The sequence below is a fragment of the Balaenoptera musculus genome, chromosome 3, assembly GCF_009873245.2.
Source record: "Balaenoptera musculus isolate JJ_BM4_2016_0621 chromosome 3, mBalMus1.pri.v3, whole genome shotgun sequence".
Classification (NCBI taxonomy): domain Eukaryota; kingdom Metazoa; phylum Chordata; class Mammalia; order Artiodactyla; family Balaenopteridae; genus Balaenoptera; species Balaenoptera musculus.
This window is the reverse complement of record NC_045787.1, coordinates 150,763,047-150,781,698: the sequence shown is the minus strand read 5'-3', so window position 1 is coordinate 150,781,698 and position 18,652 is coordinate 150,763,047. Positions and strand designations below refer to the sequence as shown.

At 56.4% G+C, this 18,652-nt stretch overlaps 3 protein-coding genes across 16 annotated transcripts in view; all 3 read left to right on the top strand.

The window, feature by feature from the left end:
- FAM193B (family with sequence similarity 193 member B) overlaps positions 1 to 904 on the top strand; it is a 31,452-nt gene extending 30,548 nt beyond the window's left edge. For all 11 annotated transcript variants that reach the window (XM_036845585.1, XM_036845589.1, XM_036845584.1 and 8 more), the window contains one exon: positions 524 to 904. The gene's annotated coding sequence lies outside the window, so the exon portion shown is untranslated. The remainder of the gene's footprint in view (positions 1 to 523) is intronic.
- A 2,477-nt stretch (positions 905 to 3,381) lies between these two features.
- Positions 3,382 to 8,714, top strand: DDX41 (DEAD-box helicase 41). The gene is made up of 17 exons (XM_036845596.1): positions 3,382 to 3,451; positions 3,540 to 3,650; positions 3,928 to 4,087; positions 4,168 to 4,242; positions 4,371 to 4,431; positions 4,557 to 4,693; positions 5,123 to 5,195; positions 5,298 to 5,451; positions 5,529 to 5,665; positions 6,499 to 6,661; positions 6,823 to 6,954; positions 7,231 to 7,302; positions 7,407 to 7,503; positions 7,643 to 7,792; positions 7,877 to 7,948; positions 8,065 to 8,175; positions 8,355 to 8,714. The coding sequence occupies exons 1-17, from the start codon at positions 3,425 to 3,427 to the stop codon at positions 8,489 to 8,491; spliced, it is 1,869 nt and encodes a 622-aa protein (XP_036701491.1). The 5' UTR covers positions 3,382 to 3,424; the 3' UTR covers positions 8,492 to 8,714.
- Positions 8,715 to 9,228: 514 nt separating this feature from the next.
- DOK3 (docking protein 3) lies at positions 9,229 to 15,125 on the top strand. 4 transcript variants are annotated; one of them, XM_036845373.1, is made up of 6 exons: positions 9,229 to 9,989; positions 10,600 to 10,798; positions 11,754 to 12,059; positions 13,736 to 13,835; positions 13,946 to 14,118; positions 14,217 to 15,125. In XM_036845373.1, the coding sequence occupies exons 2-6, from the start codon at positions 10,727 to 10,729 to the stop codon at positions 14,913 to 14,915; spliced, it is 1,350 nt and encodes a 449-aa protein (XP_036701268.1). In that variant the 5' UTR covers positions 9,229 to 9,989; positions 10,600 to 10,726; the 3' UTR covers positions 14,916 to 15,125. The 4 variants fall into 4 exon arrangements, with proteins under 4 accessions (XP_036701268.1, XP_036701267.1, XP_036701269.1 ...); XM_036845372.1 differs by having other exon boundaries at positions 9,229 to 10,798; XM_036845375.1 differs by lacking the exon at positions 9,229 to 9,989 and having other exon boundaries at positions 10,720 to 10,798; positions 11,098 to 12,059; positions 13,736 to 14,118; positions 14,236 to 15,109.
- Positions 15,126 to 18,652: the final 3,527 nt, after the last annotated feature.

Genomic DNA, 18,652 nt, shown 5'->3' with positions numbered 1-18,652 from the left:
GGCTGATCTCTTTCTCAAGACAGGGGATGCTCCCCTCCAGTGAATGCTCTCCTCTGACCTTCTCCACCCTCCTCATAGCGTGATTGTGCGCCCCAGGTGCGTAAGAAAGCAGTGCTGGCACAGACTCGGGACCCAGCCCAGGCCATGTACCTGGAGCCTGAGGCAGGAGTTTGAGTGCATAGGTGGCCTCTTCACTGTCAACAGGAGCGCAATGCCAGAGGTTGGGCTCTTATTCCACTCTAGCCTACAGCAGAGCGTTGTGGGCTCGAGTGTTGTCCACATTCCTTGAGATTTAGGATGATGTTCACTGGGGCCGGGGCTCTGTCCCCCCGATTGTGACTTAACCTTCATCCCCTGCTGGAGGTGATCGAGAAAGTCTGTTCAATGTTTTCAGCCCAGGGGACAAAAATAGTAGGCAGCTGTTCCTGCCTCCATGGGCACCTGTGGAGACTCAGAGCCAGCATGGGGAGGCTAGGGTGGGGGCCGTTGCTCACCATGTGGCCATGCTCTTCTGTTTTCTCAGCCCCTGCCAGATCAAGCTTCTTCAGGGTGTCCTGAGACCCTGACCGCCAGCTGAAGGTCTACACCTTTTTCCTTCACATCGCCACCCACCTGCCCAAGACCCCCCTCCCTGCCATCCCGGACCAACCAAAAGCTGAATAGATGCCGTGTGTGCTGGGGCCCCTCAGGACCTCCGCAGAACCGCTTCCTGGTGCTACGCAGCCTCCACACTCAGAGCCCAGGGGCTGGGCTGGCCTTTGGGCTTGGGGGCTGATGGTACTGCTGGCCCAACACTGCTTTCTTTGTGTTTGGTTTTTTGTTTTTGTTCTACTTGTTTTTTCAATTCTTTTTGATACTGTGAAGATCTTTCCTGCCGAAAGATAAAGCAACATTTGGACACAGAGTTGGTATGTTGGTGGTTCCCTTGTCTGGGTGGGGAGTGAGGGTGAAGGATGTACTCAGAAGCATTGGAGTCCTTCTTAGTCATTAACCTTCTTGAGCATGTGCTACCTGTCAACAGGTTGGCATCGTTTCTGCATAATTCTTGAAGCAATGCTAAGTGGGACTGTTATTCCATTTTACAGATGCGGAAATTAAAGCTCAGACAAGAAGGTGACTCTACTGAGTTCAGTTTGGCCAACTAGGATTAGAGCATAGGCCTGTATGCCAGCAGCATCTGTGCCATTTCCTCCCGTTGGGAGGACTCTGGTATGGAAACCCTGAGCAACCCCTTCCCCACACTGTCTCAGTTTCCCTCCCTCCAAGATGGGTGAGTTGGAGGGGTGCGACTTGATCTCTGTGCAGCTGATGTGAGAAGGTATCAGGGGAAGGCTTGAGGCCTTTGAACTGTGCATCTATAGCCTGGACGATTGGAGTTGTCAGGGGAAGTTGATGGTAAATGGAGTTTTTATAAATTGGACTTGACTTTACAACGGGAATGGACGTGTAGCCTAAGCACTTGAGAGTTAGGAGAGTAATGAACTATCTCATCCCCCCCTCCCCACCATGGATCTGGTTTGTGAATTCAGATTTTAATATAATAGTTCGCTAGAAATGCCTCACACACACTTTTGTCCCGAATCCTCACCTCCAGTGTCATTTTCCTACCATAACCAGCTCTTAGCTTGAGCTCAATGTGCGGAGCGACAGTGGTAGTGGCCACACAGTCACTAAGAGCCCTTTGTGGAGTGTTGGGAGCAGGATCGGAAACCACTCCCTCCTTCCTCCCAGGTTGAACACCCCCCCACACACACACTGGGTTGGCAGTACAAGCTTCCTCTTCCAAAGAGGTGAAACAGCATTGACCATAGGCTCACAATTCCTGGTCCCTTGGCCAATCCCCAAGGAAGTGTGGACACTTCTGTGAAACTTTTCTCTGTATATTTATTACCTGTGCTCCTCTCTCCCTTCAGCTCTTACACTAGGCTCCTGCCCTACAATTGAATTGTCACAACTATCTAAAATTCTGCTTCATCATTTCGAAGTTGCAGGTCTGATCAAGCAGCCGCTTTACCTACAGAGAAAGACTTTTGAGAATGGCATTGAGGGTCCTCTAAGCCCGGCCCCTGCCTCTGGTACACTCTCTCCACACCTGATGACCTCAGTCTCCAGCTAGGCCTGGCACCCTCGGGGCTTCTGACTTTTGCTCACTTGTTTCCCTCTTCCCAGTTAACACTTTGTTCATGAATTCCACCTTAACTTTCACATCCCTTTCTTTCAACTGAGAAGCCACTTCTACTGTGAAAATCAAGTTTGCCCTGGATTTATGCTAATTCCAAAAGTGGTACCTTTTGTGTCTTAGAGGAGATTTCTTAATCTCAAGACCAGTTATCTATGTTTGTCTCCTCACCTAATCTGAAAGGTCCTCACAAGCCAGGTTTGTGTCTTGTTCATCTTTTACCTGCTTCGACACTACGCACAATGCCCAGCACATACTCATATTTAATATAGGAAGGAAGAAAACAGCACTGACCCATCACTCCTCTTTAAAAGTTCCCAGTGAAGTTGAAATCACCCTGACAGTATCGGCCCTGCATGCTCTGGGTCTACCTTAAAGCCTTAGCTCTGACTACCCAACCCCACACGGGCCACGTGATCACTTTGTTCCCTGGGAACTTGCACATGGCCAGAACTTCACTCCTGCTAGACCCTCTATCAGGAAGCCTCTCCCTTTCTTGCACTCCCAGCTCTGAGATTCCACACTTCCCTGTTACTTCAGATCCAGGTCTCCTCGAAGCCTTCTCTGGTTCCCCAGTCACTCTCTGAGCTCTATTACAGCATTTACATTAATAATCGTTTACACACATATACAGGCCCTCAGTTAAAACCCACCGTCATCATTATTTTATCCCTCACCACTCTGAACATAGGTGTCTCACACAGATGAGAACACCAGTCAGCGGCAGCGTGTGTTGAGTCACTTTTTCTGCAAGCCCCGCCCTGCCCTCCTTGGCCCGCGCCGGTTAATGGGGGCGGGATAGAGAGCGGGGCGGGATCCCAGCTGGCTGGGTCCCACAGCTCCACGGCCACGAGAGGGCGCAGTGTCCGCCGGCGGGGGCGTGCCGGGTGACGTCACGCCCTGGGCGAGGCCGGGGACCCAGCACACCGCCGTCTTCGGGATCAGCGGTCCCCACGACTCAACCCGACTCGGTTTGCGCCTTCAGCCCGTGCTCCAAATCCTCCAGCGTCCCACAATGCCTTGCCTGACGCTTTAGCCCTCAGCCCTGGCAACAGCTGCGTAGCCGCCCACAGGGGGCGGAGACGCCACGCCGCAAGACAGGGGCACAGGAGAAAGTTTGTCCCTCTGCGCGATCCGGCACTTAGAGGTCGTTGCTAGGCGCCGACGTCCGCCCCTTCACATCTGATTGGATCTCATCATAGGTGAGGCGGGGTTTTATCGTGGTGCGCATGCGTGCCGCAAAGGATGGAGGAATCGGAACCCGAGCGGAAGGTGGGAACGCGGCGGGGGTCTGCGTGGGTGGCGAGAGATCGTGAAGGGGGGGGGCGGGGGTCTGGGTCTGACTCGTGTGTATATGCAGCGGGCTCGCACCGACGAGGCGACTGCCACAGGAAGCCGCTCCGAGGCAGAGGATGAGGACGACGAGGACTACGTGCCGTACGTGCCGTTGCGACAGCGCCGGCAACTGCTGGTGAGGGCCCCGGGTCGAGGGAGGAATGAGGGCAGGAGATGGGGGTTTGGCGGTGGGATGGGGAGTGGCCCCCGGTCTAAGGAGTGAGGTGTCAGTACGCGGGAGCGTGGTCCCCAGGCAAACGAGGAACTGGCGACCTGATCTGAGGGGTGGGGCAGCTGTGCGCCTCGGGGCACAAGGACCCTCTCCCAAAAGCCAGGATCCTGACGCAGGCGCCTGGGCCCGATGCCCCACTGTGCGTTGGGCTCGGCTCTGAGGGGCGCTGGTGGAACCTCAGCTCCAGAAGCTGCTGCAGCGAAGGCGCAAGGGAGCTGCGGAAGAGGAGCAGCAGGACAGCGGCAGCGAGCCCCGGGGAGATGAGGACGACATCCCGTTGGGCCCTCAGTCCAACGTCAGCCTCTTGGATCAGCACCAGCACCTCAAAGAGAAGGCTGAAGGTGGGCTGGGCAGCAGGCGGGAGGCTCAGCTTGGTGCACTGCTTCGGTTTCTCTCTGACACCTTCTGCTTGTTTGGTCAGCCCGCAAGGAGTCTGCCAAAGAGAAGCAGCTGAAGGAAGAGGAGAAGATCCTGGAGAGTGTGGCTGAGGGTCGAGGTATGGCTGTAGCTAGGGCAGAGAGGAGGGGGACTGAGCCTCCTCCCCCAGTCCTAGGCATGTTATATTTCAAAGGGCCTGGCCTCTGGGAAGCAGAAGCCAGCCCTGAGCCACATCTGTTTCCTCAGCCTTGATGTCAGTGAAGGAGATGGCTAAGGGAATCACGTATGACGATCCAATCAAAACTAGGTATGTCTTTCCGGTCTGGAAAGTCAGTCACTCTTACTTCAGACGATATGTGGTGGAGACTGGCGGGAACACCCCAAAGCCAGCTGTGCCCAGGGGCTCTCTTGACTCTTGCCACCCACCCACAGTTGGACACCACCCCGTTACGTCCTGAGCATGTCTGAAGAGCGGCATGAGCGTGTACGGAAGAAGTACCACATCTTGGTGGAAGGAGATGGTATCCCGCCGCCCATCAAGAGCTTCAAGGAAATGAAATTTCCTGCAGGTGCCTGGGAGCTGGGAGCAACACCACATTTTGATAGGGAAACATCTGTGAGGTTGCAGCCTAGCCCCCACCAAGCCCAGCAGCTGAAGCATTGGGTCTAGTCAGTGGGGATGAGGGATTTGAGAAGGAGGGATATGTCTTTTTGCTCCTTCTTCAGTTGTTGCAACTGTTCATATTTACCAACTTCTGCCATTAGGGAGCTTTGGTGGGCAAGTGATGACGGCCTTAAACAGACCTGGGTGTGAATCCTGTCTCTGCTTAACCTAGAGGCCTTGGACAAGTCTGTGTGTTTGTTTTTCTTTCTTTTTTTCACTGGGTTTTAGTTTCATCGTTTGTAACCTGAAGGACATAGTGCCAATTTTATAGGCTTTGGGGGCCTGTTGAAGTACCTATGAGACACAAGGATGATGCCAGTGTTGTTTTCTGTAGCCATCCTGAGAGGCCTGAAGAAGAAGGGCATCCACCACCCAACACCCATTCAGATCCAGGGAATTCCCACCATGTGAGTGTGAACATGGCGGCCCTGGGGAGGAGGGGTTGCTAGATGAGAAGCAGTCCCTGTATTCCGCTGAACCTGACCCTCAGGCCTCTCTTCTCTCACCAGTCTATCTGGCCGTGACATGATAGGCATAGCCTTCACGGGTTCAGGCAAGACACTGGTGTTCACTTTGCCTGTCATCATGTTCTGCCTGGAGCAAGAGAAGAGGTTACCCTTCTCTAAGCGTGAAGGGCCCTATGGGCTCATTATCTGCCCCTCGGTAAGATAGGTTGGCCTGGAGGGCAGGGCACAGATGGGGCCACCTTCTGGTGCCAGCCACTGCCCCTGTACCTGCAGCGGGAGCTGGCCCGGCAGACCCACGGCATCCTGGAGTATTACTGCCGCCTGCTGCAGGAGGACAGCTCGCCACTCCTGCGCTGTGCTCTCTGCATCGGGGGCATGTCCGTCAAAGAGCAGATGGAGACCATCCGACAGTGAGTATAGGCACCCCCGCCCAAACTTCCCCAAAGCCCCTAGACAAGCTAAAGGACGCTTTGCTTTAGCCACTCGACAGATCCTTGCGGAGGCCTCCCGTGGACCCAGCCCTCAATGAGCCCCCAGTCTAATGGGGAGGTTGGTTGGGGTGGGACAGAGGGATGTGGTGAGGTACTGTGGGAACACAGCAGATGGAATGGGGGCATCTGGGAGGTCAAGGAATCGGGGCATTCCAGGCAGAAGGCACAGAGGTGGGGGCCCCGGGGTGTCCAGGAAGGTCAGGGTTGTTCAGTGTGACCCATCGAGGAGGCTGAGGCTCTGGGGCATGGCTGGCCCTGTGCCCTTTCCACACAGTGCAATTCCCAACAGACTTCACTAGATGTCCAGGGTTACAGACAGGCCAAACCCAGTTCCTGTTTCATAGGCATTGCTAGTCAGGGAGGATGCAGACATGGAAAAGATGAGTTCATTGTACCACGAAAGTGAGCCTTTGAGGCCTACAAAGGGAGCTGTGGGAGCACAGGCTGAGGCCTATCTGAAGATTCAGGACTGTCCTCCTGGGGGCAAGAGGAGTGACCTGGGGGAAGGGTGTGTGGGGCCGAGGTGACCACATGGCTGGGGTAGAGCAGTGGAACAGAGTCGTGGTCGAGAAGGTTGCAGCACTCTCCAGGAGAGCCTTGTGCTGTCCATAGAGCAAGGTGGTGGCAGTGACAAGGAGGGTCAGGTGAGGAGAGATAGGAAAGAGGCCGGAGGGCAGAACAAGGTGGAGTGCCGGCCTCTAGGTAGGGCTTAGCAGGTGGCCCTGCCGTCAGTGTCCCTCCTTGGTCCCCAGTGGTGTGCACATGATGGTGGCCACCCCTGGGCGCCTCATGGATCTGCTGCAGAAGAAGATGGTCAGCCTGGATATCTGTCGTTACCTGGCCCTTGACGAGGCTGACCGCATGATCGACATGGGTTTCGAGGGTGACATCCGTACCATCTTCTCCTACTTCAAGGTGCCCTTCCCCACTTGGCCGGGACACTCCTGCCACCTTCCCCCTACACACCACATTCAACTCTGGAGGGCCCTAAGGCCCTGTGCTGCCCACCCCCTGTCCCAGCCCCTCAGGCTCCCCAGCCCCCACGTGCCCTCAGCCCCAGCCCTCTTCTTCCTCAGGGCCAGCGACAGACCCTACTCTTTAGTGCCACCATGCCTAAGAAGATTCAGAACTTTGCCAAGAGTGCCCTGGTAAAGCCTGTCACGATCAATGTGGGGCGTGCCGGGGCTGCCAGCCTGGATGTCATCCAGGTGGGCAAGCACTCCTGATGGGCGGTCTCACCTGTGAGGGCTGGATCTGGTGAGGCTCCCTTAGCTGATCGGAGCCGGGTGGAGGGCCACCTTATGGGCACTAGGGGTTTCATTCACAGCCACGGCCCTTAGCAGGAAGCCTTCTCATGGTACCCAGCCCTTGGCAAGAGGCTCTCTGGTCACCTCCTAGCCGGGACTGGGGGCCCATCCTCTGTGGCAGGGCCATGGCTGGTGAGCCTGTTCTCAGGACCACCTAACCTGATCCTGTGGTGGCAGGAAGTGGAATATGTGAAGGAGGAAGCCAAGATGGTGTACCTGCTTGAGTGCCTGCAGAAGACACCGCCGCCCGTGAGTGCTGCCAGCCAGGCTAGCCCAGGGGCTGCATGCTGGCGGAAGGTTGCGGGGGCACCCAGGAGTCAGCCCCTGTGACTGGAGTTGGCTTTCCTGGACAGGTGCTCATCTTTGCGGAGAAGAAAGCAGATGTGGACGCCATCCATGAGTACCTGCTCCTCAAGGGGGTCGAGGCTGTGGCCATCCATGGGGGCAAAGGTTAGGGTGGCACGTGCATAGGCATGGACCCCGCTGCCATAGCAGCCCCTCATCTTATCCCTTCCCCTACCTGGCCGGCCTGCCACTACTCCCCAGACTCCTGCTGTCGCTCTAATAGCTCCTGCCTGACCCTTCCCAGACCAAGAGGAACGGACCAAGGCCATCGAGGCATTCCGGGAGGGCAAGAAGGATGTCCTAGTGGCCACAGACGTAGCCTCCAAGGGCTTGGACTTCCCTGCTATCCAGCACGTCATCAATTATGACATGCCTGAGGAGATCGAGAACTATGGTGGGCTGTTTGGGGGGCTGGGGTTGCGGCCTACGCCCCAGCGCCTGGGCAGTGGGCCAGATGCTCTGTTCCCTCTCTCTGCAGTGCACCGTATCGGCCGCACTGGGCGCTCAGGAAACACAGGCATTGCCACCACCTTCATCAACAAGGCCTGTGGTGAGTCTGCCACCAGGGCCACCTTTGGCTGTCCCCTGGGTCCTCCACCTATGACCAGCCAGGTCCTGGCTACAGGACCCAGGGCTGGACCTGATGGTTCCCCGCTTCCCCCACAGACGAGTCAGTGCTGATGGATCTCAAAGCCCTGCTGCTGGAGGCCAAGCAGAAGGTTCCACCCGTGCTGCAAGTACTGCACTGTGGGGACGAGTCCATGCTGGACATTGGAGGTGACACGGGGTGGGAGACACTAGTCCAGTGGGGGTGTGACGGGAACACCACGGAACAAGTCCGTTCTGCCCCTCAGCGGTCTGGGGGTCTGATGGGGGCCCAGAGTCTGGGGCACAGAGCCTGGCCCCATCACCATGCTGACCCTCCTCCCCCATCCACCGCTACCCCATTCCCCCAGGAGAGCGTGGCTGTGCCTTCTGTGGGGGCCTGGGCCATCGGATCACCGACTGCCCCAAACTCGAGGCTATGCAGACGAAGCAGGTTAGCAACATCGGCCGCAAGGACTACCTGGCCCACAGCTCCATGGACTTCTGAGCTGGCTGTCATCCCTCTTTCTCTCCAAGGGGCTTCTGTCCCTGGAGCTCCAGCCACCTCCCACACACCCCTGCCCCGTGGGCAAGAAGCCAGCATCCTCGGCCCAGCTGGCCTGGGCTGGGCCAGGCTGGACCTGGCTGCCTGCTCCCTGTGCCCCCCAGAATTACTATTTTTGCTCCTCTTTACCCCAGCTGCCATTAAAACACCAGCCTTTTTGGTCTCAGTTTCTGTGTTTTGCCTCGTCTGCCCCGTGCTTCCTGGGCAGGCCTCACCCTCTGACCTCCAGAGCCCCTCTCAGGTAGGGCCTTGGCATCTCCCACCACTACTGCCACACCTGCTGGTATTCAGTTGTGGAAGGAGCTGCCCACCCGGGTTCCCCTCTGGGGGCTTAGGGTATTTCCTCTAGTCTACCTGGATTTATGACTCAGAGAAGGACCACACTGATGGACCAAGGGGAAATGGTTGGTTGGGTCTGCTGGTCTTTCTGGTTGGCTGTTACAATCTCCAGCCCTGCCCCAGCCTCCCTCTTCCTGTCACTGTGTAAAGGTCCTGGGGCTTCTCCTAAGGCCCTTTAGGAGGAGACTTCCTGCCTCAGGCCCCTTGCCCACACAGGCTCCCAGTAGGGAACCCTGTGCTCTGTTTGCCAAGGGGGCAGCAGATGCCACAGGACTGCCACTCACGCCACAAGCACCCACTGACCCAGCTCTGTGCCCAGGTATCTGCTGGGCTCAGGACACAAATGAGCCAGGCAGATGCCCTCTGAGAAGTTCACAGGTGAGTGGGACAGACAGATCAGCCATAAATAAATGTGGGCGGCGGTCACGGGACTGCTGGCAAATGGGCCAGGATTTCAACATCTTGCAAGGGGTAGACAGAAAAAGCACTGGTGATAGCTCCTCTGTCCAGGCACTTCACGTGCAAGGCCACATGCTTATCCCAGCAGGACAGCAGTTGCTCAAGCCATGTTTGTCGCTTGGTGTGTGGCCTAGGGCAAGTTACTTAATGTTTCTGAGCCTTGATTTCCTCATCGCTGAAATGGCAATGAGAATGCAAAGGACATGGTGTCTGAGGCTGCCAGAGCTCAGGGCTGCTGGGGCCACAGTGGGCACAGAGCCAGGTGAATGAGGCCCTTGGAAAAGATTTCCTGCCCGAGAAGCTACACACCCCATATGTGACCCCCAAACAGTATTCAGCCTGTTTACACATTCCTTCCCAGAGGTGGCACTGAATAACTGAAATGAGGCTGTCCCCAGGATTCAGATTCATATGCAGAGCTCCCATACTGGCCTCCAGGAAGACAAGACCGAAACAGGACTCCAGCAAGAAGCAAAGCTTAAAAAGCCTGTGAGCTCTCCAGGGAACCCGCTGGGGGCGTGCCACCCACACTCACGTGGCTGGGGCCGTGCCATGAGGGCTGGGGCCTTTGTGCTCTCAGACAGTGTGGGGTGGTCTGGGGAGGCCTCCCAGAGGAAGAAGGCCCAGAGCCCTGAGCAGCACGGTGAGAGGTGCCCTGAAGGGGCCAGGCTGGGGGAGGTGGAGGCCAGAATACCCAGCACCTTGAGTGCTGGGCCAAGGAGTCCAAGCTAGACCTCAGGGCACTGGGAGCCAGGAAGCGTTTAGGGAGGGGAGAGACAGGTTGGTTTGGGGTTAGCAGAGAGGGCCCGGTGGGCCCAGGTGGGGACGTGGTTCAAAGGGGAGATGCCAAAGCTGGCAATGGATAGGGGCTGTGAAGATGGAGAGGAGCAAGTGAATATTAGAACTATTTCCAGAATAAAGACAAGCAGACTAACCAGGACTCCAAGCGGGAAAGCAAGGAATTTGCCAGTCTGGCTAGAGAAAGGTCCTGGGGCAGGGACCAGGCTGTGGGAATGGCAGGCCCCAGGGTACACAACTGCCCCAGGATGGGGGAGGGGTCGGAGCTCCTGATTCGGGAGCCAGCCTGTGGTCAGAGGCTCACACCCAGCTGACCCGGGCAGGCACGGGTCATCTGCCCTCAGGTGGTCCAAGGCCGCTGCCTGGCACTAGTGGGTACCTTGGGCCAGCTGGAACCCCAAGGAAGAAATATGTGATGCCCTTCACCCCCATCCTACCCCCTTTTCCGAAGACAGGGCTCCCCTCCCCCAACCCTGCAGCTGCCTCTCTGGACAGAGGGAGGGGGAAGTGGCCAGAAGGGGAAGTGTGAGGAGTTCCCCTCTGGCCCGTCACCAGTCTCCTCAGGCCCTCGGAGCGGCGGCCATGGCCATGGAGCCTCTGGAGACACCCATCAAGGACGGCATCCTCTACCAGCAGCACATCAAGTTTGGCAAGGTGGGGACCCTGGCTGCCAGGCAGCTGCCTAGGACAGGTGGTGGGCCTCTGCCGCAGCCTTGGACAGCCCACCGGAACCTGGGAGAATGGGGGTAGGAGTCCAGGTGGGGAATCCAACCCAGGTGTGGGGAGGTGGAACAGAGCCCCATTCTCAGCCTGAGCGGGTTGGGCTGAGTGGGCCTTTTCGAGACCCTGCCTCACTTACAGATGGGAAGCCAAGAGTGGGGAGCCAAGAACCCTTGGGGCAGGGCAGAGCTGAGAGGCTGGTTAATCCAACAGTTTTCCATCCCATCTACTAGTGGCACTGTGGCCCCTCGAGAGGGCTGGAGGCTGAGCTGGAGGAGCCCCCAGAAGTGGAGCTCCATCCTGCAGAAGAGGGCTCAGCTCCTCCCAGCCCTGTCCTGGGGTAGCAGGCCCTGCACACCCACAGCTCAGCTGCAGCTGCCGCCCAGGCAGATAAACCGTCTGTTTCCTTTGCTCGACGCTATTTGCATGTTTCCTTCCTTGCCATCATGAGACTGAGGCCTCCCTCCCGCCCCAGCCCTTGTCCCGTGGCCCAGTTGACCTTTTCTTTACAGGGGGTGGGTGCACCAACAAAGCAGTAGTGTCAGGTGGTCTGCTCCGGCCACTAGATACTTTACAGACATTGCCCAGTAGAAGCGCCAACCCCGTGTTCTCATAACCTTTTGAGAGACGAGGATCCTAGGGCTTATGGGGGGGAGGGTCACAGTTAGGAAAGCGTGGGGTGGATTTGAAGCTAGGGCTGACTGACTCCAAGCACAGACGCTTCCTGCTGCCGGGCTGGCTCTGGCAAGGCATCCTCTGGGGCCTGAAGAGCTGCGAGGCAGAGGCCAGCCTGGGTGGCCAGGAGTGTTTGCTAAGTGGCTTGTGCTAGGCTGAGCTGCAGGGAGAACTGCCACCCGAGGGTCATCTCCCCCATCTTCATCTCCTGCAGAAGTCCTGGCGGAAGGTATGGGGTCTACTGTATGCAGGAGGCCCATCAGGCGTGGCACGGCTAGAGAGCTGGGAGGTCCGGGATGGTGGCCTTGGGCCAGCAGGTGACAGGTCTGTGGGGCCTGGCCGGCGAGGAGAGCGGCGGGTCATCCGCCTGGCTGACTGCGTGTCCGTGCTGCCGGCTGACGGCGAGAGCTGCCCGCGGGACACTGGTGCCTTCCTGCTCACCACCACGGAGAGAAGCCACCTGCTGGCCGCACAGCACCGCCAGTCTTGGATGGGCCCCATTTGCCATCTGGCCTTCCCGGTGAGCACAGGGTGGGTGGGTAAGGCATCCAGGGGCCAGCCAGGGAGACCAGTTCACTCACACCTTGTTCATCTCCATGCTCATTCACGTCTTATCACTCAGCAAGCACCTGCCAAGCACCTAGAAGCCTGGGAAACAGCCCAGAAGCCCACAGAACAAATCTCAGATGGCCATGCATGCTATGGAGAAAATGAGAGGCTGGGTGGGACCAGGAGTGAGTAGGGGGATGTTAGACAGGATGGTCCAGGAAGGCTTCTCAGGAGAGGAGAGTGCGCCTGAATCCTCGAGGACAAATAACCCACCAGGCAAAGATCTGAGGAAAGAGTGTCCTAAACACAGGTCTGAGGAGTCCCCTGAACTAATGGAACAGCATGGGCAAGGGCCCTGAGGCAGGGAAAAGCTTGATGTTCAAGCAGCAGAAAGGTCAGTGTGGCTGGAAGGTAAGGAGTGAGAGGGGGCCCAGGAGGAGGCAACAGTGGAGAGTTCGGTGGGAGCCAGCTGAAACTGCGTTGGGCCACATGTGGAGTCTGGGATTTTATTCTGAGTGGGAGGAGAAGCCTTTGGGGAGTTGGACACAGAAGCTGAGAGTTTTAAAGCTTTACAGGGTCTGTGATGGACCAAAAGGAAATGAGTGGCGGTTCCTCAAAAACTAAACATAGAGTTAACATATGACCCAGCAATTCTCCTCCTAGGCGTATACCCAAGAGAACTGAAACAGGTGTTAAAACAAAACTTGTAAGAGAATCTTTAGAGCAGCATTGTTCACAATAGCCCAAAGATGCAAACAACGCAAATGTCCATCAACTGATGAATGGATAAACCAAATGCAGTCTATCCATACAACAGAACATTACTTGGCCATACAAAGGAACGAAGCACTGATACATGCTACAACATGGATGGACCTTGAAAACATGCTAAGTCAGAGAAGCTGGACACTAAAGGCCACACGTTGTATGATTCCATTAATGTGAAATACAGAATAGACAAATCCATAGTGACAGAAAGCAGCTTAGGGGTTGCTAGGGAATGGGGAGAGGGGGGGAATGGGAAGTGGCAGTTAATGGGTACGGGGCTTCCATTTGGAGTGACGAAAAAGTTCTGAATCATATACTTTAAAATGGTTAAAATGGTAAATTTTATGTTGTGTATTTTACCACAATTCTTATAACTAAAAAAAGGAAATAAACAGGAGCAAGGAGACCAGTGGAAAGCCATTGCATTTGACCCTGGCCATGGTATCATGGGCAAAGGTGGTCATGATGGAGATGCTCAGGGTCAGAGCCCAAAGGACATGGTGGGAGATGGGGAAAGAGGCCAGAGATGGGAGAAACAAGTGGCCATTCACTCGTGGGTCCCACCCTTTAAGCTCCCACCCCTTTACTGCTCCAAGCTGTCAGGGACACACACAGGCCGGCCCAGTCGGTGGCCAACCTCAAGGGCAATGGAGGACAGCCTCGTTTGTGCCCTCTGCTTTACAGCACTCAGCACCCTCAAGGGGGAGCCAGTGGGGAAATAGGCTCAGAGGGGTGTCCAGGGTCTTGCAGTGTGTCAGGGGCAGAACTGGGACTGGCACTCAGGTCTCTGGGTGCCCTCGCTTGTCACGAACCCCAGAGAAAGGATGTGGGAAGAGGAGTGGATGGGACACTAACCTCTGACCTTGTCCCATTCCCCAGGGCACAGGGGAGAGCTCCCAAGGATCAGGGGAGGCAGAGGCTCCCAAGAGAGGCCTGGTCCAGATGGAGGAGAACTCCATCTACTCCTCCTGGCAGGAAGGTGAGTCGGGGAGGTACAGGGGCAGCCTCAGCCCTAGCACAAACAGGGCTGGGATCTTTCTGGGACCCCCGGGGGCTGTGCTTGTGGCCCTCACGGCGCCGTGCCTGCAGTGGGCGAGTTTCCAGTGGTGGTACAGAGGACGGAGGCAGCCGCCCGCTGCCAGCTGAAGGGGCCCTACCTCCTGCTGCTGGGCCAGGACTCCATCCAGCTGAACGAGCCCGCCAGCCCCCAGGCGCTCTACACCTGGCCCTACCGCTTCCTGCGCAAGTTCGGCTCCGACAAGGTGAGGTGCTGGGCGGCCGCCCCACTGGTCCCGCAGGGAAGGGTAGCGGTTGGCGGGCGGCCCCTCAGCCGCTGACTCCCCGTGCCGCCCGTGCCCAGGGCGTGTTCTCCTTTGAAGCCGGCCGCCGCTGTGACTCGGGCGAGGGACTCTTCGCCTTCATCAGCCCCCGCTCCCGCGACCTATGCGGGGCCGTAGCCGCCGCCATCGCCCGCCAGCGGGAGCGGCTCCCGGAGCCGGCGGGGCCCCAGCCCTGCCCCCTGCCGCGGGCCACCTCCCTGCCCTCGCTGGAGCCTCCGGGGGAGCTGCGGGAGGTGCCCCTGGGGCCCGAGGCGCCCGGCTCCCGGAGGGCGCGCGCGGCCGAGCCCGGGCCCCAGAGCCTACCCGCTCTGCTGGGCCCCGTAGCCCCGGACGAGCCGGCGCCCGCGCTCTACGCGTCGGTGTGCAAGCGGGCCAGCCGGCCTCCGGACGCCGCCGAGCACCTGTACGAGAACCTGTGCGTGCTGGACGCCGGCCCCGCGCCCGACGCCGGCTGTCCGGAGCAGGAGGGCCCGGGCGGCCGCAGCCCCCTGGCCAGCCCCATCTACCACAACAGCCAGGACCTGGGCTGGCCCGGCGCGGCCCACGACAGCAGCCTGGAGGCCCAGTACCGGCGACTGCTGGAGCTGGAGCTGGCCGACAACGGCGACGAGGCCGGGGGCTCCGCCCGCGCCGGCGCCCACTTGGGCTTCAAGGCCAAGCTGGTGACGCTGCTGAGCCGCGAGCGCAGGAAGGGCCCGGCTCCCTGCGACAGGCCCTGACCGAGTATCGTGGTGGCCGGAGGAGAGGAAGGCGCTCTCCCTGGGACAAGAGGGCGGGGGAACAATGGACATCTGCAGACACACCCCCACACTCACTCTAGCCTGGAGGGACAAGGCAGACAGCCTGGGGAGGACCCCTCAGGTGCCCTGCCGGCCCCCAGTGTATAGTGTACAGATTTGCTGGTAATAAAGCCTTTTAGTTCTCCTCTCCGTCCCACCTTGTGGCCCACAGTCCATACCTCCTCCCTACGGCTCCTTGCAGTGGCTTGCCCAGGTCCACACAGACCCTCAAACACAGGCATTGCAGCAAACACCAATGCCCTGTGCTGGGTTCCAGGGACACACGTGACCTGGACCTGACCTCTGCCACCAGTAGGCTCAAGTCTCCTGGAGCAGGAGGGTGAGATGCAGATAATTACGGCTCCACATGGTCCTGTTCAGCAGAAATAACTCCGACAGTAGGGCAGAGGGAGAAATAAGGCTTGCTGATGGGAGAGGTGCCCCCTGAATTGAGTGTGAAGGGCAGGCAGGGCTTCACCAGGCTGGCAGTGAGCCCTGGAGCTTTCCAGGATGAAGGTGGGCACGGTGGGTGCAGAGAGCAAGGGAAGACCATGGACCTGGAGGGCTCCAAGGGGCTGAGGGAGAGTTGGCCGCACATGAGAGGCCTCACCATCCTACAATGAGCTTGGTCTCATCCTCAGTAGAGGGACATAGTCAGCCAGGGAAGCAGTGTGGAGGCTGATTTTGAGGGACCAGAAAGCCTGGGCTGGGGAGGAGTGTGTGTGTGGGGGGAGACGGGAGGGTGGAAGGGAGTTCAAAGGTGCGCACACCCAAAACACTCCCCACTGAGACTCAAAAGTGCGCAGACACTTCTGTGGAACCCCTGGCCTCAGTCTTCCTCAACTGTCAAGGATAAAGATCAAATTACATACCAAGCATACATTCATTCGAGTTTGATCAGGTGCCTACTCTGTGCCAGGCACTGAGGTCACAGCCATGTTCATTACAGCCACAGTCCTGTTCTCAAGGAGTCCTCATTCCAGAGGGAAATAAGGAGTCTCTTGAAGACTTTAGTGCCTGCCTTACTGTCCTCCCCTTATTGCTGTTCCTGTCACCAACGCTGGGCCACCACGCACACAAGGATCGTGCCCCCAAAGATCCGGCCTCCTGGCCCCTTGACCTCAACTCCACCTCAGCTGCTCACACCCTTGGTACATCCCATTTATGAGAGTGACACTCCACTGTCACTTCACAATGATGCAGTCTTTTTCTTCTTTTTAATAAATTTATTTATTTATTTTATTTTTGGCTGCGTTGGGTCTTCGTTGCTGCACACGCAGGCTTTCTCTAGTTGCAGCGAGCAGGGGCTACTCTTCGTTGCGGTACGCGGGCTTCTCATTGCAGTGACTTCTCTTGTAGCGGAGCATGGGCTCTAGGCACGTAGGCTTCAGTAGTTGTGGCACACGGCTCAGTAGTTGTGGCTCTAGGGCTCTAGAGCACAGGCTCAGTAGTTGTGGTGCACGGGCTTAGTTGCTCCGCGGCATGTGGGATCTTCGCGGACCAGGGCTCGAACCTGTGTCCCCTGCATTGGCAGGCGGATTCTTAACCACTGTACCACCAGGGAAGCCCATTTATATTCATTTTTAAATTGAAGTATAGCTGATTTACAATGTTTCAGATGTACAGCAAAGTGATTCAGTTACATGTATACATGTATACATTCTTTTTCAAATTATTTTCCATTATAGGTTATTACAAGATATTGAATGTAGTTTCCTGTTTTATACAGTAGATTCTTGTTGTTTTGGCATACTTTTTTTTATTACAAATCTAAACCTTTTTGTTTCATGGCTATTTTTGTGAAGTTCCAACCAGACTGTGGAAGAGAAAGTCTTTGGAAACATCTAGGGAACTGGCCCTGGAGCTGCAGGTGTCCTGACCACCAGGGGGCACTGTGTCCTAGCCCAAGGCCTGTTTCTACCCAGGGGCTGCCTGTGCAGGGAGCTCTTAGTGGCACCATCTAGGTCTGAGCCATGCAGGGAGGGGCCCAAGGAATGGGATCCCAGGGCCCTCTCTGTTGGAGCACTGCCTGGAGCCCCAGGCTGCCACTTCTTCCTTTGCTCATTTGCTGTTTCACTCTCTCAGTCCTTCCTTCATCTGTTCATTCATATCCACTGTGTGCAGGCACTGGAGAGATGGTGAACAAGACAGACAAGCCCCTGCTCTCATAGGACTGACTTTCTAATGGGGACAGAGGGCAATGAAGAAACAAGCACTTAATATAATGTCAAATGGTGGTAAGCGCTATAGGGAAAAATAAAGCAGGATAAGGGACTAGTGCATTATGCAGGTGAGGTGTCAGGGGGCTGCTGTTTTAGATAGGACAATCAAGGAAGGAGGAGGCAACATCTGAGCAGAGACCTGAACACAATGAGACAGGCTGTTGTTTAGATATCTGGGAGAAGGTGTTTCAAGCAGAAGGAGTCACAAGTGCAAAGGCCCTGAGGCAGGAATACATTTGCTGTGTTGGAGGATTAGTGGAGGCCAGAGTGGCTAGAGTGGGGTGAGCGAGGAGGAGAGTGATGGGGGGGTGGACCCAGTTTATCAGTGTCATGTATGTCTGAAAGACTTTAGTTTTAAGCACAATGCCAGCCCACTGGAATGCTAAAAGCTGAGGGTGATGTGGTGTGATTTCTGCTTTAAAAATACCACTTTGGGGACTTCCCTGGTGGTCCAGTGGTAAAGAATCCACCTTACAATGTAGGGGACGCGGGTTTGATCCCTGGTCAGGGAACTGGGATCCCACATGCCGCGGAGCAACTAGGCCCGTGTGCCACAACTACTGAGTTCGCGCGCCTCAGCTAGAGAGCCTGTGTGCCACAAACTACAGAGCCCACATGCCCTGGAGCCTGCACACCACAACTAGAGAGAAGCCCGTGCACTGCAACTAAAGACCCTGCATGCCTCAATGAAGATCCTGTGTGCCGCAACTAAGACCCGATGCAGCCAAAAATAAATAAAATAAATGAATAAAATAATAAATACATCTTTTAAGAAAAATAAAAATAAAAATACCACTTTGGCTGCTTCATGGAGAAGACTCTGGACTGGGTAAGGGTAGAAGCAGGGAGCTCTATCAGGAGACTGTTAAGATGTCCAGGCATGAGACAAGTGTCAGGGACAACCATGGAAGCCAGGTGTGGAACAGATTCTGAAGGTGGAATTTGCAGAATCTGATGTATGACACAGAAGATAAAGGAAGGAAAACCATAATTTTTACTGGACCAGGCAGATGAATAGCACTGCAGGTTTTTTTTTTTTTTTTTTGCTTAACCGAGGTGAGGAAGGAGTTAGGGAGCTGGGGAAATTGCAAGTTTAAATTGGGACATGATGATTTGAGATATCTAGTAGACATCCAAGGTTTGACAGGCTGTTGGGTACTAGAGTCTGGGGCTCTTGGGGGAAGGCCAGAGCTGGACATATAAGTTGGGAGTCTTTGGCGTATAGGTGTTATTGATAGCCACAGAACAGGATGGGGTCCCAGAGAGTGAATGTAGAGAGGAAACATCTGATGGCCACTTTGGGAAGTAAATGAGAAGCTGCCAAAGGAGGTGGAGAAGGAGCAGTCAGTGGGGCAGGAGGAAGGCATGAAGCCATGGGGAAGAGGGAGTGCACCTGGACCAGAGCTGCTCCTAGACAGGGTAAGAGGAAAGCTGAGAAACCACCATTGATTTGAT

What these genes read in the sequence shown, in the direction of transcription:
- DDX41 (XM_036845596.1), top strand. Translation starts at nt 3,425, where the DNA reads ATGGAGGAATCGGAACCCGAGCGGAAG. An exon ending in GACGATCCAATCAAAACTAG is followed by an intron (nt 4,432 to 4,556) that starts GTATGTCTTTCC and finishes ACCCACCCACAG; the next exon opens with TTGGACACCACCCCGTTACG. An exon ending in CCAGCCTGGATGTCATCCAG is followed by an intron (nt 6,955 to 7,230) that starts GTGGGCAAGCAC and finishes CTGTGGTGGCAG; the next exon opens with GAAGTGGAATATGTGAAGGA.
- DOK3 (XM_036845373.1), top strand. Translation starts at nt 10,727, where the DNA reads ATGGCCATGGAGCCTCTGGAGACACCCATCAAGGACGGCATCCTCTAC. An exon ending in CTACTCCTCCTGGCAGGAAG is followed by an intron (nt 13,836 to 13,945) that starts GTGAGTCGGGGA and finishes CCGTGCCTGCAG; the next exon opens with TGGGCGAGTTTCCAGTGGTG. An exon ending in GCAAGTTCGGCTCCGACAAG is followed by an intron (nt 14,119 to 14,216) that starts GTGAGGTGCTGG and finishes GCCCGTGCCCAG; the next exon opens with GGCGTGTTCTCCTTTGAAGC.